The sequence below is a fragment of the Hydra viridissima genome, unplaced genomic scaffold, assembly GCF_058129835.1.
Source record: "Hydra viridissima isolate aposymbiotic clone 2 unplaced genomic scaffold, HvirCarnegie_v1 scaffold_14, whole genome shotgun sequence".
In the NCBI taxonomy this organism is placed as follows: domain Eukaryota; kingdom Metazoa; phylum Cnidaria; class Hydrozoa; order Anthoathecata; family Hydridae; genus Hydra; species Hydra viridissima.
The window spans coordinates 288,879-299,550 of NW_028324313.1; the positions used below are offsets into that span (position 1 = coordinate 288,879).

General features: G+C 29.5%; 2 protein-coding genes and 1 long non-coding RNA gene across 5 annotated transcripts; 1 reads left to right on the forward strand and 2 right to left on the reverse strand.

Annotated features, from left to right (window-relative positions):
- The first annotated feature begins 1,755 nt into the window (after positions 1 to 1,755).
- Positions 1,756 to 3,203, forward strand: LOC149878650 (uncharacterized). Its single transcript, XR_016446744.1, has 3 exons — positions 1,756 to 1,869; positions 2,625 to 2,745; positions 2,937 to 3,203. It is a non-coding gene; the product is annotated as an uncharacterized LOC149878650 (long non-coding RNA).
- Positions 3,204 to 4,557: 1,354 nt separating this feature from the next.
- LOC145183030 (uncharacterized) lies at positions 4,558 to 7,814 on the reverse strand. 3 transcript variants are annotated; one of them, XR_016446926.1, is made up of 7 exons: positions 7,428 to 7,813; positions 7,027 to 7,138; positions 6,697 to 6,780; positions 6,226 to 6,430; positions 5,809 to 6,026; positions 5,018 to 5,177; positions 4,558 to 4,725 (listed from the first exon to the last, which is right to left on the reverse strand). XR_016446926.1 is itself a non-coding variant. In XM_090071867.1 (7 exons), the coding sequence occupies exons 1-7, from the start codon at positions 7,657 to 7,659 to the stop codon at positions 4,601 to 4,603; spliced, it is 1,158 nt and encodes a 385-aa protein (XP_089927993.1). In that variant the 5' UTR covers positions 7,660 to 7,674; the 3' UTR covers positions 4,558 to 4,600. The 3 variants fall into 3 exon arrangements, 1 of the variants encoding a protein (XP_089927993.1); XM_090071867.1 differs by having other exon boundaries at positions 6,204 to 6,430; positions 7,428 to 7,674; XR_016446927.1 differs by lacking the exon at positions 5,018 to 5,177 and having other exon boundaries at positions 7,428 to 7,814.
- A 119-nt stretch (positions 7,815 to 7,933) lies between these two features.
- On the reverse strand, positions 7,934 to 10,617 carry LOC149878651 (uncharacterized). The gene is made up of 2 exons (XM_090071865.1): positions 8,250 to 10,617; positions 7,934 to 8,141 (listed from the first exon to the last, which is right to left on the reverse strand). The coding sequence occupies exons 1-2, from the start codon at positions 10,120 to 10,122 to the stop codon at positions 7,990 to 7,992; spliced, it is 2,025 nt and encodes a 674-aa protein (XP_089927991.1). The 5' UTR covers positions 10,123 to 10,617; the 3' UTR covers positions 7,934 to 7,989.
- Between the last annotated feature and the right edge of the window lie 55 nt (positions 10,618 to 10,672).

A 10,672-nucleotide genomic window follows, 5' to 3' on the forward strand; every position in this document is an offset into this window, starting at 1 on the left:
AAGCGAACTCTGATTTCTCAAATGTCTCTAATTCATTTTATGTGCACGTTTTAATAAAGATTTTCACATGAACACATTTAAATTATTCGTGTTTATTTGATTACGTAATTATCACTGTTATCATTTATTGTTGAAGACTTAAAAGGGACTTAATAGAAGCCAAATATCATAGAAAGCATTAGTATTTATTGTATATTAAGCAATAATTTCTCTAAGTGTTGCTCATTTTTGTACTTCTTACAAAAATTTATGTTTTGATGACATAAGAAAACTTGATGTGTGAATTTTTTTTATCTGATACTTTTTTGTTTGGTGGCCCTTGTAAATTCAATATTGTTTTGTAGCCCTTGTATATTCAAAACTTATATTGATGAGACAAAAATAAGTTAGAATTTTTGTTAACTAGTGTTATCTAACTTTGATACTCTACTATCAGTCTTTGATACTCCATTTCGAAATTAAAGCTACGCCGTTCTTTATAACTTTAGTTCTACGTTTTAATTAGTTTTTCGTTGGGTTATGGGATGTCAGTAGTTTGTAGGTTGGGAGTTACTCTTTTTTCTTTTTCTAAATCTCCCTTCCTCTATATGCCCACTCGTGTGTCCCCAATAGCTGTAAACTGTCTTCTCCACTTCTAACTCTCTCGTAACTTCTTAGTAATCTGACACTTAGGCTTTATGATCACAACCCTTCCCCTCTTTTACTTTTACATGTTTATACCTTTTATATTGGGCTCATTTTCTTAGGCGTTTCCGTCTTTTAACTTTCGTTTGTTAGTGTGTAAATGTTAATAGTTGATTTTTCATGGTTAAATTGTTACAAGTGGGATCTACTTCCACACAATAATAATGTAAGAATCTTGCGATGTCTGATCGTTTCGAATGCTTTATCACATTAGGAACTACTTTATTTGAAGACCATTGATAATGCTCTGAATGTGGAAGAAATGCTTAAACACAGCACTGAAATTTTGTTAAAGTTCTCAAAAATGTTGCTTGTCAATCCACTGAAGTTTTTTATCACAAATTTTGTTATAAATGCGATAATCATTGTTTTCTCATTGTACCCTTTCATTGTTCTATTGATTGGCTGTAAAATACTAAACTACGAATGCTCATGCAAAATTAAAAAACTTTATTTTTACAAATACCTGTCTATTTATAAATTTAATTGACAACCATATGAAGAAATCAAAGCTGTGACATTATATTGTGTGAAAATTGTAATGCTCGATTAGCATCAGCGCTTCGCATTTCCTGATTTTCGGGCTATTTGTAATGAGGGGGGAGAAATAAGATAAAAACAAAGACTAAAAAAGGACGTACACATGAAGATTTATCAAGCTGCCGCGTATGTAAATAATAAGAAGATAAAACGAAATGAAGAAACGTTTTAAAAAGCAATTAGGAAAAGACGTAAACACAGAGACTTATCATTTAAGTGAACGAAAAGACGATAAAACGTATCGAAGAAAATAGCTAAAAACAACGATTAGAAAAAGATGTAGACTCAGAGATTTATTTACCTGACTAGTAAACAAATGATAAGTAGGTATACAAATGATAAGTAGGCAACAAAAACGAACAAGAATGGAAAACTATTAAAGCTCAAAAATTGAGTTATGTACAATAACCGAAAAAAGAGGAAAAAGTTAGCAGCTTTATGGGAAACCAGAGTTTTTACAGAAACTTTTTTTATTGAAAAGTTGTTAGATAAACAAGAAGTTTTATAAGTGATCGAAGAAGAAAAAAATGAAACAGAAGAAGAAAAGAGTTATACAGAAGTCAGAAGCAATATTGGTTAAAGAAAAATAAACGGAAGTTTTTAATCGTTTCTAATAAAGAAAAAGAAGAAAAGATATTCGATAGAGTAAGAAAATATTTTTTGCAATTAATTAACTTAAAGAACAGAACTTATGTTGAGAAAACTACGAAAACATAATCTTAGCCCTTTAACAATAAACTCTTTCCCTTTCTCTACCAAATAGTTCACAAGCCTCAACCCAAAGTTTTACAGCCATTCAATTTAACACTAGAACCCATGCCTTCTTTAACGTCGTAAAAACCACTTTAATCCATCTAACACATTACATCCCTAAAGCTAACAGAGAACACCTAACAATACTCTAACATAACTATAAAAAAAGCACCACATTTTTATATAAAAAAGACCGCTCTAAAAGTAAAAAAAAACGTTGAGTCACAAATATTGACAAATTTTCAGCATAAATTTATGCTTTAATTGAAGACTTTTTACGTTTTTTGAAAATTGAAAAAACGGATTCATCAAAAATTTATTCCAAATTCTTGTAGAAATCTAATCTGAATTTTTTACACGTTATTTTCAGAGTTTACATTTTTTTTTTTTTTTTTTTTTACTCTATTTATATTTATTTATTTACATATGTTACTGGCTTATATTATTTTTTTATTATAGTTTATATTTATTTTATATTATTCATAACGTTTACACAATATTTTACAGATTATTTTTAGCGCAAAAGTTTACCCAAATTTAAAAAAAATTCTATTAAGCATTGCGCTTTAGAATAGCTGTTTCTAATTGTTAGTGATATGTTATTTTGAAATTAAATATACTTTGATGACAACTTCTTCAAAATTCAGGTATTTAGAATGATTGGAATTGCTTTTGGTAAAAAATGATTGATGATTCTTCGGACGAGGACATTTTCTTGGCTATTGCTGTTCAAAGGCCTAACAAAAGTACCTAAAAAAAACCAGGCAGGTAATATAATTTTAGATATATTCCTTTATATATTGCAGAAAACGTCAGTATTTGGAGTTCTGTTTGATATTTGTGGTATTTTTAAATAGTTTTTTTTTAAGTGTATTAATGGAAAAATTAAAATATCTCTTAATAATAACTCAGCTAACATTTACTTGAAAGACAGAAAAATCAAGTTGCACTTTATTTAGTTTAAAGAAAGACACTTCAATGAAGACCCAAGTGACAAAATGATTTGGAAACGTTACCAAGAAAGTGCCAAGAACTATCCTCAATCAATTGGATGATTCTCGCTACCGTTTAAATGGCGTTGAGCAATTGGTAATACTTGTATTATAAATTGATCACCGCCATTTAAACGGTGCACTATGCATCGCTTAGCGGAAATAGGATTTTGTGCATATTTTTTAGTGATTTTTCATATTTAAACTTTTTAAGTTTTTTTTTTTGCATTTAGTTTTTAACTCTTTATAAAAAAAAAATTATTTTAAGTTTTTTTAAACTTCTGACATCTTAAGGGTTTTTTTGAGGTTTTAAAAAACTCGCATTTTTGTTAAAATCCTTTCAAATTATATGATAAGTGTTAAATTTCTTTATTATTTTTATGCAAAATTAAAATAATCATGTATTTAATTGAATGTAAAAATAGAAATAGAAAAAAAGGGTTTTGACATAGCATTTTTTTGCTGATTTTTTGATTTCTTAAACATAAATTGATTTGAGCATGTGGTCACAGAGGTCGCCTCGCTTTTTTTGAATAAAATATAGCTACTGCGAATTAAATTTACTGCCATGCAAAAAAATTGAGGCGATCTCTGTGACCTCATGCTTAAAAATCATTTTTACTATTGTGAATTTTATTAAAAACCGACTAAATTCTGTGAAGTAAATGAAAATTCCGTAGTTCAACAACTTCCGGTAAGTTTTTATTTGACTCAGTTTTACCTTGCGATGATTTTTATTAACTATCAAAATGGCTACATTCACTCTTCGTCAACTTTTAACACATACATTTCCCCCAAGGCATATATTCTTAAGAAAAAATTTTAAAGCCTGTGCAAAACTTTTGGAGTCTAAGTTTATTGCACTAAATAATGCTGGTTGTATGGTTAGTTTCAAAATTTTTCGAAGACTAGCTTTTGAGTTGATAAAAAACTTTAACAAATGTGGAAAAAAAAGCAGTTTGTTCTTCACTAAATACAAAGATTTTCTGGATAAAAAAATAGAATACAAATCATATGTCTGGTAAGTTTTTTATTAATTCTAAAATAAAATATTATATATATATTAAAAGAGGGTGAGAAGCTGATTCAGCAGGGTAACCTGCTCATCAAGCAGGGTGAACAAAAAATGAAGGAGGGCCAATTAATACTTGAAGGTCTTAGACTGAAGTTAAACAGGTACGTATGTGTGTATTTATACATATATATATATATATATATATATATATATATATATATATATATATATATATATATATCCCAGCCAGCCAAACAAGTCGGGACCCGCACGGGTCCCACGTTTGTTAAAGTATGGGTCCCGCACGGGAATCCCAGTCGGGACCCACAAGGTTTTGTCCAGGGGGCCCGCACGGGAACCGCAAGGCATTATTTTTGGAAGGGGCCCGCATGGGAACTGCTTGGGATGTGACCCACAGAGACCGTTTGTTAAGCTTAACTTGTGCATCTTCGGACCAATCTACGACCTGTATGACCACACGCATGAGTATCACCGCGTGGCAATCCTCAAATGTATTTGAAACTTAGTAAACCTCGCATACTTTATACTTTAATCAATAGTCGAATATATATATTGAATTCTAACTATATTTCTGATAATAAAGAATCTGAAGATATTACAGATAATTTTTTTTTCGGCTGTCTTGTCCCCGGTCTCGGGCGTTAGCGAACCACCTGCGCAATTCGCCTTCGATCTCCTTTTGGGTTGCATTAGTCGTTAATGCATTTCTTTTAACTGCACCTAAACGCACAAAAGAAGAATTACATACATATATATATATATATATATATATATATATATATATATATATATATATATATATATATACACACACGCACACACGTTTTGATTTGACCGTTTAGATTAAGTGCTGAAAATTTCCATACCGCAGTTGCTGGTATGAAATTTTTTTAATAAAGTTTGTGTATTAATACACAAACTTTATTAAAAAAATTTCACAAGACAAAACTCACAGAAAAAACATTTTTTAAATTACACGTCTCAAGATTATTATATGAATAGAATAACATACCACAGACAACTTCAAATATTTCCAGTTTGGAAAAACAAACTTTTCCAGATTGCCCAGAAAGATTACACAGTCTTCCAAGGTTATTAGAGAGAATGAATTTCATCATTCTTTTAATGGCATCATTTAGTGAGCTTCCACCAATATTGGATACAATACAAGTCTGAAAAAAGTATCAAGTTGAATTAAATTAGTAAATGATTGAATTATGTATGTACTCTTTTACAGCCAATTACATTTGCTAATGTAACATTTTTCGAAGACTTTGAGGTAACACATATGATTAGGCTTTTAAGTATAGATGAAGTAGTGGTAGAGCATCCACCTTGTAAATACAAGGTTTGTGGTTCAATCCCACCACTCTCCACCTCAGGAAGAACCACACTCATTTTGTTTCTCCATGCAGCAATTTTGTGACAAGGCTTGTGTGTCAAAATTAAGAGTTGAGAGACTGTTAATAAAAAATGAGTGGCCCCCATAACTACAGTGGCCCTTCAGCCTAGATTTACAAACTCCTCATTAAAATTGGGGGTTTAACCTCAAAGCTTTCCATCTCCTAGGAGATGGAAAACTTTGATACCTTACCACAGCTAAATTAACTAAGTACCTTACCACAGCTAAAGAACCTCACCTGGGCCAATATAGGATCAGTTTAACACTATGCCCAGGCCATGGGTTAGGTTGTAATTATAAAACATTTAGTTTACACATCACTTATTTATTTCATAAAACATAAAATAAACCATGAAGTTATGAAAAATAATATTGTTAGACATGGAAAATAAAATACTCACCAGTGTTCTCTTTATTGATTGATCTTTTAGATGCTCCTCCAAATCATTAATATCTTTGATATTAGAAAGGGGAAAGTGAATGTCATTTGGCAACTCATTATCATTTTCCAACTGAGGTGTATTTAATTTTCGCATAATAGATTGTAACATTACAGAATGAGTCTTTTGAGTTTCTTTTACTTCTTCAAGAGTTGTTAGTAACTTCTGCATAAGAACAGCTAAATCATATTTAAAAATTTGGTTTTATACTCTACAATTTGCTATACAATACAGTCAAAAACTCAATTTCAAAATCTAAGTTATAATCTCACTATTTCAATAATTTGAATTACTTCAATTTTTTTTTTTTTAAATTAATAATCATGGAACTCAGCAACTTTAAAAAACAAGCTTACTTGAGTTTATTGAATTTAATACCTGAGCTGATGTTTCCATTATATTTTTTGAATGACTGGGTAACATTTCAGGTTGTATTACATTAGGCTGGTGATCAGAGGTACTGGATTGTGGTAGGTGTTTTAGTACAGGCACATTTTGAGACAAAGATGAGTGTGAGCTTGATTGTATTGCCCTTAAGTGTTTAGGTGGTGTTGGTTTTGTAACCATAGAGATGCTTGTATTTCTGAAACAACAAGATAACAAAATAGGTATAAATGTACTAGATTTACCAACTATATTCACATTTAAAACTATTACTACGGCAATCCATCTATTAAAGAACCAAGAACCACACCTGCCATCTATTAAAAAACCTTCATATCTGAAAATTTTAAGTGATAAAAAATAACAAAAACCATTCTATTAATACTATTTTATTTATTTATAATTTTTTGGTGTCTCATGATCTTAGATAAACAATTTAGAACTTTATAGATTTAATTTTTTTACGTAATCAATCTGTTTTCTTGATAAGAGTCTTCAATTTCATCATCAGCAACATCATTTTCATAGTCAAAAGAATGTTTTCTTTTTCTAAACAAAAGTGACAATTATTATTTTTAAATATTATAAATTAAACTAAAAAATTTTATTAATTGATTTTATTATTGAAACAATAGACAGCAAGCTAAAAATAATTTGAATGAAAAACTCTAAAATGATCTGTAAATCAGAAAACAATTTTTCTACAGTTAAAATTAAATTAAAAAAATTAATATATATTTACATTTATTTTAACTCTGAACATGAGTGAAACAAATTGTACTGGAATTCTCTAACCTAATTTTTTGTGTTTCCAAATTTCTACAGTTATTATAATCATTTGTGTCATAGTCAACATTAGATGTGTCTTCAGCCTGTTTTGTTTTTTCATTTGCGCTTTTAAGAGTGTCTAGAACAAATTATATTTTGTGTACATTTCATTGATTACATGCAATGTCCGTGAAAAATTTTACACATCAATAGCTAAGTGTTATGCTCTAAACAATTATTTTTTCTTTGCAAGCATGAGTGCTCTAAATGTTTTAGAAATGGGAGAAAAGAGTGCTCTCCTTTCTACCATTGCAAAACCATTTTATTAATGACTAAATCAGAGTCCATTAAGGAGCTCTAAAAATCTTATTAAGAGAGAAAGCCAGATCCTTCATAGAAGGATCTCTAAAAACAACAATAGTACTAACTTGCAGTTCCAAGATTTCGCACTTTGTATAAAAGCCAGTGTTCTTCTGGGTTACTGCATATTTTTTTGGCATTTGACACTTTACTTGCTGCTTTTACTGGCGGATAGTAAAAATTTAATGCAGTTTTATCTTTAATTAAACTTTTAACATTCTGTTTATTTCCATCAACCATCCACTTCATTGGCAAAAAATCAATCTCTTTAGTCTCAACATATTCAACAATTGCATACATTTTAGTATAGTAAAATCAAAACTGCATCAGCTGAAATTTAGTAATCAATATTAATAGTCATGTAGTCATAATACTCACCATTCTTTAAATATTTTCAATCAAATAAAAATATTACAAATTAATATTGCAACTAAATTTATCAAAGTAAAATTTTTTTAATATTTATTTATCTATGGAGTAACAACTTGTACATTCACAAATTCTAAACAAAAAAAATCACTCAAAGCATTACCAAAAGAAAGTGTAATATTAAAGTTGTATAAGTAATAAATTATTTTCTTTTTTAAACTATAGAAATTTTAAATTGACTTGAAAAAAATATTTTAAAAGTTAAGATAAATGCAACTGTGGTAAAGCCACAAATCCTTGTTTAAATGGAAGTAGAAGATACTTTGTCAGCAAACTAGCAACAGGAAAAGTTTGTCTAATTCCAGTAAGCTTGGTCACAAAATATATTGAAAGTGAAATTGAACTAACTGGACCTGAAAAAAATAGTTCAGCATCTTCAAATTCTTCAAACACAACTAAAGCATTATTGGGTTCAGCGAAGGTAGAATTGTGCAAAATATTCTTTACAATTCCTAACTTACTTTTAATCTGAAAGCAATTGTCTCCAATGGATGTGGAGATAAAATACCTAGGTCCATGGTATTGTTTGAACTGAAAATAAGAACGATAATCAACAGGTATAGGACCATCTAAATGAATTCTCTTCAACATTTGCTCTTTCTTATTGGAAGTGTTGTCATTGATGTTGCAGTGCCCTTCAATAATTCGGCGTACTATTTGACCAGTTGGATTTTGAGGCTTATGAACTAATTTTTTTAATCTCCCAAGGTAACTTTCATATTGAAATGCAGATACATTATCAAGAACACCATAATGTTTAGCATCACTGGGCAAATGTATTAAAGAGTGAATATTATACACAAGTTGATTTTCACCATACAACTTAGAAAATGAAAACACAAAGTATTTTAAGAGTTGTTCAGCATAGGCAATATTTTTTGACAATAAATTTGGGCTCAGCAATATCCGTATGGCAACAGACAAATCAAGGAAGTTTGAATATATTGTGTCTTTTAAATTAGTTTTTAAGACAACAGGCCCAGTGTACAATAAAAATTGTCTTAATTCAGTAGCTTTCCATTTTTTATATTCTAAAAGAGATCGTGGTTTTCTTGAAAACTCTCTGGGGATGTGTTTACGTATAATTGCTAAGTTGTTAGATATCATAGATAATTGTAACTGAGATAGCTTACAATCCCCACGTGGTCCATGAATCCATTGAAGTAAAAGCCTGCGCATCACACCTAAACACACAAGATGCATATATTCCATAGGAAATTCTGTAACCATACCACAACCTAACTGCTCCAATGCTGAAGAACCTACATGATGGTCAGAATAATGACGCTCAGTAAAGGTTAGGTCTGTAATTGGTGGTGCTTCTAAATTGGGCAGTGTTACTTTGTTACACCATTTGCCACGCTGCATGCATCTCTCACATGAGTTATAAGCAGAGTGAAGCCTAATACATTTAATAAAAGCCCTTGCTGGTGCATCACATATTACAGCATCAATCTTCACTATGTAAGTTTTACCATTAAATAGAAAACCATGTTGCTTTAAACTCTTCATTTCTGAAACAAAATCATTCAGATATTCATCAAGAGGTGTAGGTTTTTTTGTACTACTGTAAATTGCAATGGTAAAAGGTCCACTTAATGGACACTCTTTCAGTGAACCAAGAATTGGCCAAAGTGAAACTGAATTGCTATTAAACAGTGGTATACCATCAATATTAATATGAATATGCAAAAGGTCAACTATAGAATCAGGCTGATTTAATTTTAAAATATTAAGCAACCAATAATGCACCCCAAAGTAATAATATTCTCCACCAGCAATATACTTAACATCTACAGTTCGCTGAGTGCTTAAAAGAGTTCTTGAGTCATTAGAAAGATTGGAGTGTAATGGACTCAATATGTGCAATAAACTTTTTAAAGCTGAGTGTGATACACTGTAAGTTATTGCCCAATCTCGCAACTTATTTTTTAATGTACAGTCATTGCAGTTATAATTATCGTTGACATCATCACTTTTTTTATTTTCATCAATTTCATCAGTTTTCGAATCGTCCCTACTATAATCAAAATCAACATCAGATTTATTATCAATACTATCAAAAAACCTTTCTGAAAACTCGCTTTGAGAATTTAACCTATCAAAAATAGTTATAGATTCATTTTGCTTTTCATGAACATTTACATTCTGATCAAGTTTTTTTCTTGATTTACTAAAACTTATATCATCCACAGTTCTATCTAACATGGAAATACTAGCACAATTCTCATTTTTCATACATAGCTCTGTAAGTATTATTGAAACCTTTGAATAAATTCTTCTTCGTTTTGTTCTATCTGAACACAACTTGAAATCATCATTAGATGTTGCCATTATAAAGTTTAACTTAACTTAATATTTTCTGATTAGAACTGCTGTTTAAAAAAATATAGCATAAATAAAAAACAAAAGAACACCCCACAATTCTTTTAAAAACAAAAGTATTAAAAACACACTATGCTATCAAAATACATACAGGAATTGAAAGATTAAGAAATTAATGATTTTATATTGAACTGGTTTATTCTTAAAACAGCACCTGCATATAATGATATTTCCAAAAGATGTATACTATGCCTGAAAGAAAATATTGACACAATCAAATCCAAGAATGTTTATTAAATAAAAAATTGGAATTAATATCTAATTATAGACAAAAAAATTAAGTTTTTTTTTGAAAAACAATAAAAACAAAAAAACCTATAAAATAATAACAGTCCCATTAAAAATATAAAAATACAGAAACTAACACTTCTAAAGAATTTATTATGTAATGGCTTACAATAGTGTAAACATATTCCAAATGTTTGACAAATTACAGTAATTGAGACATTAATGACATGTCTTCACTACTATTTATATATATAAATATATATATATATAT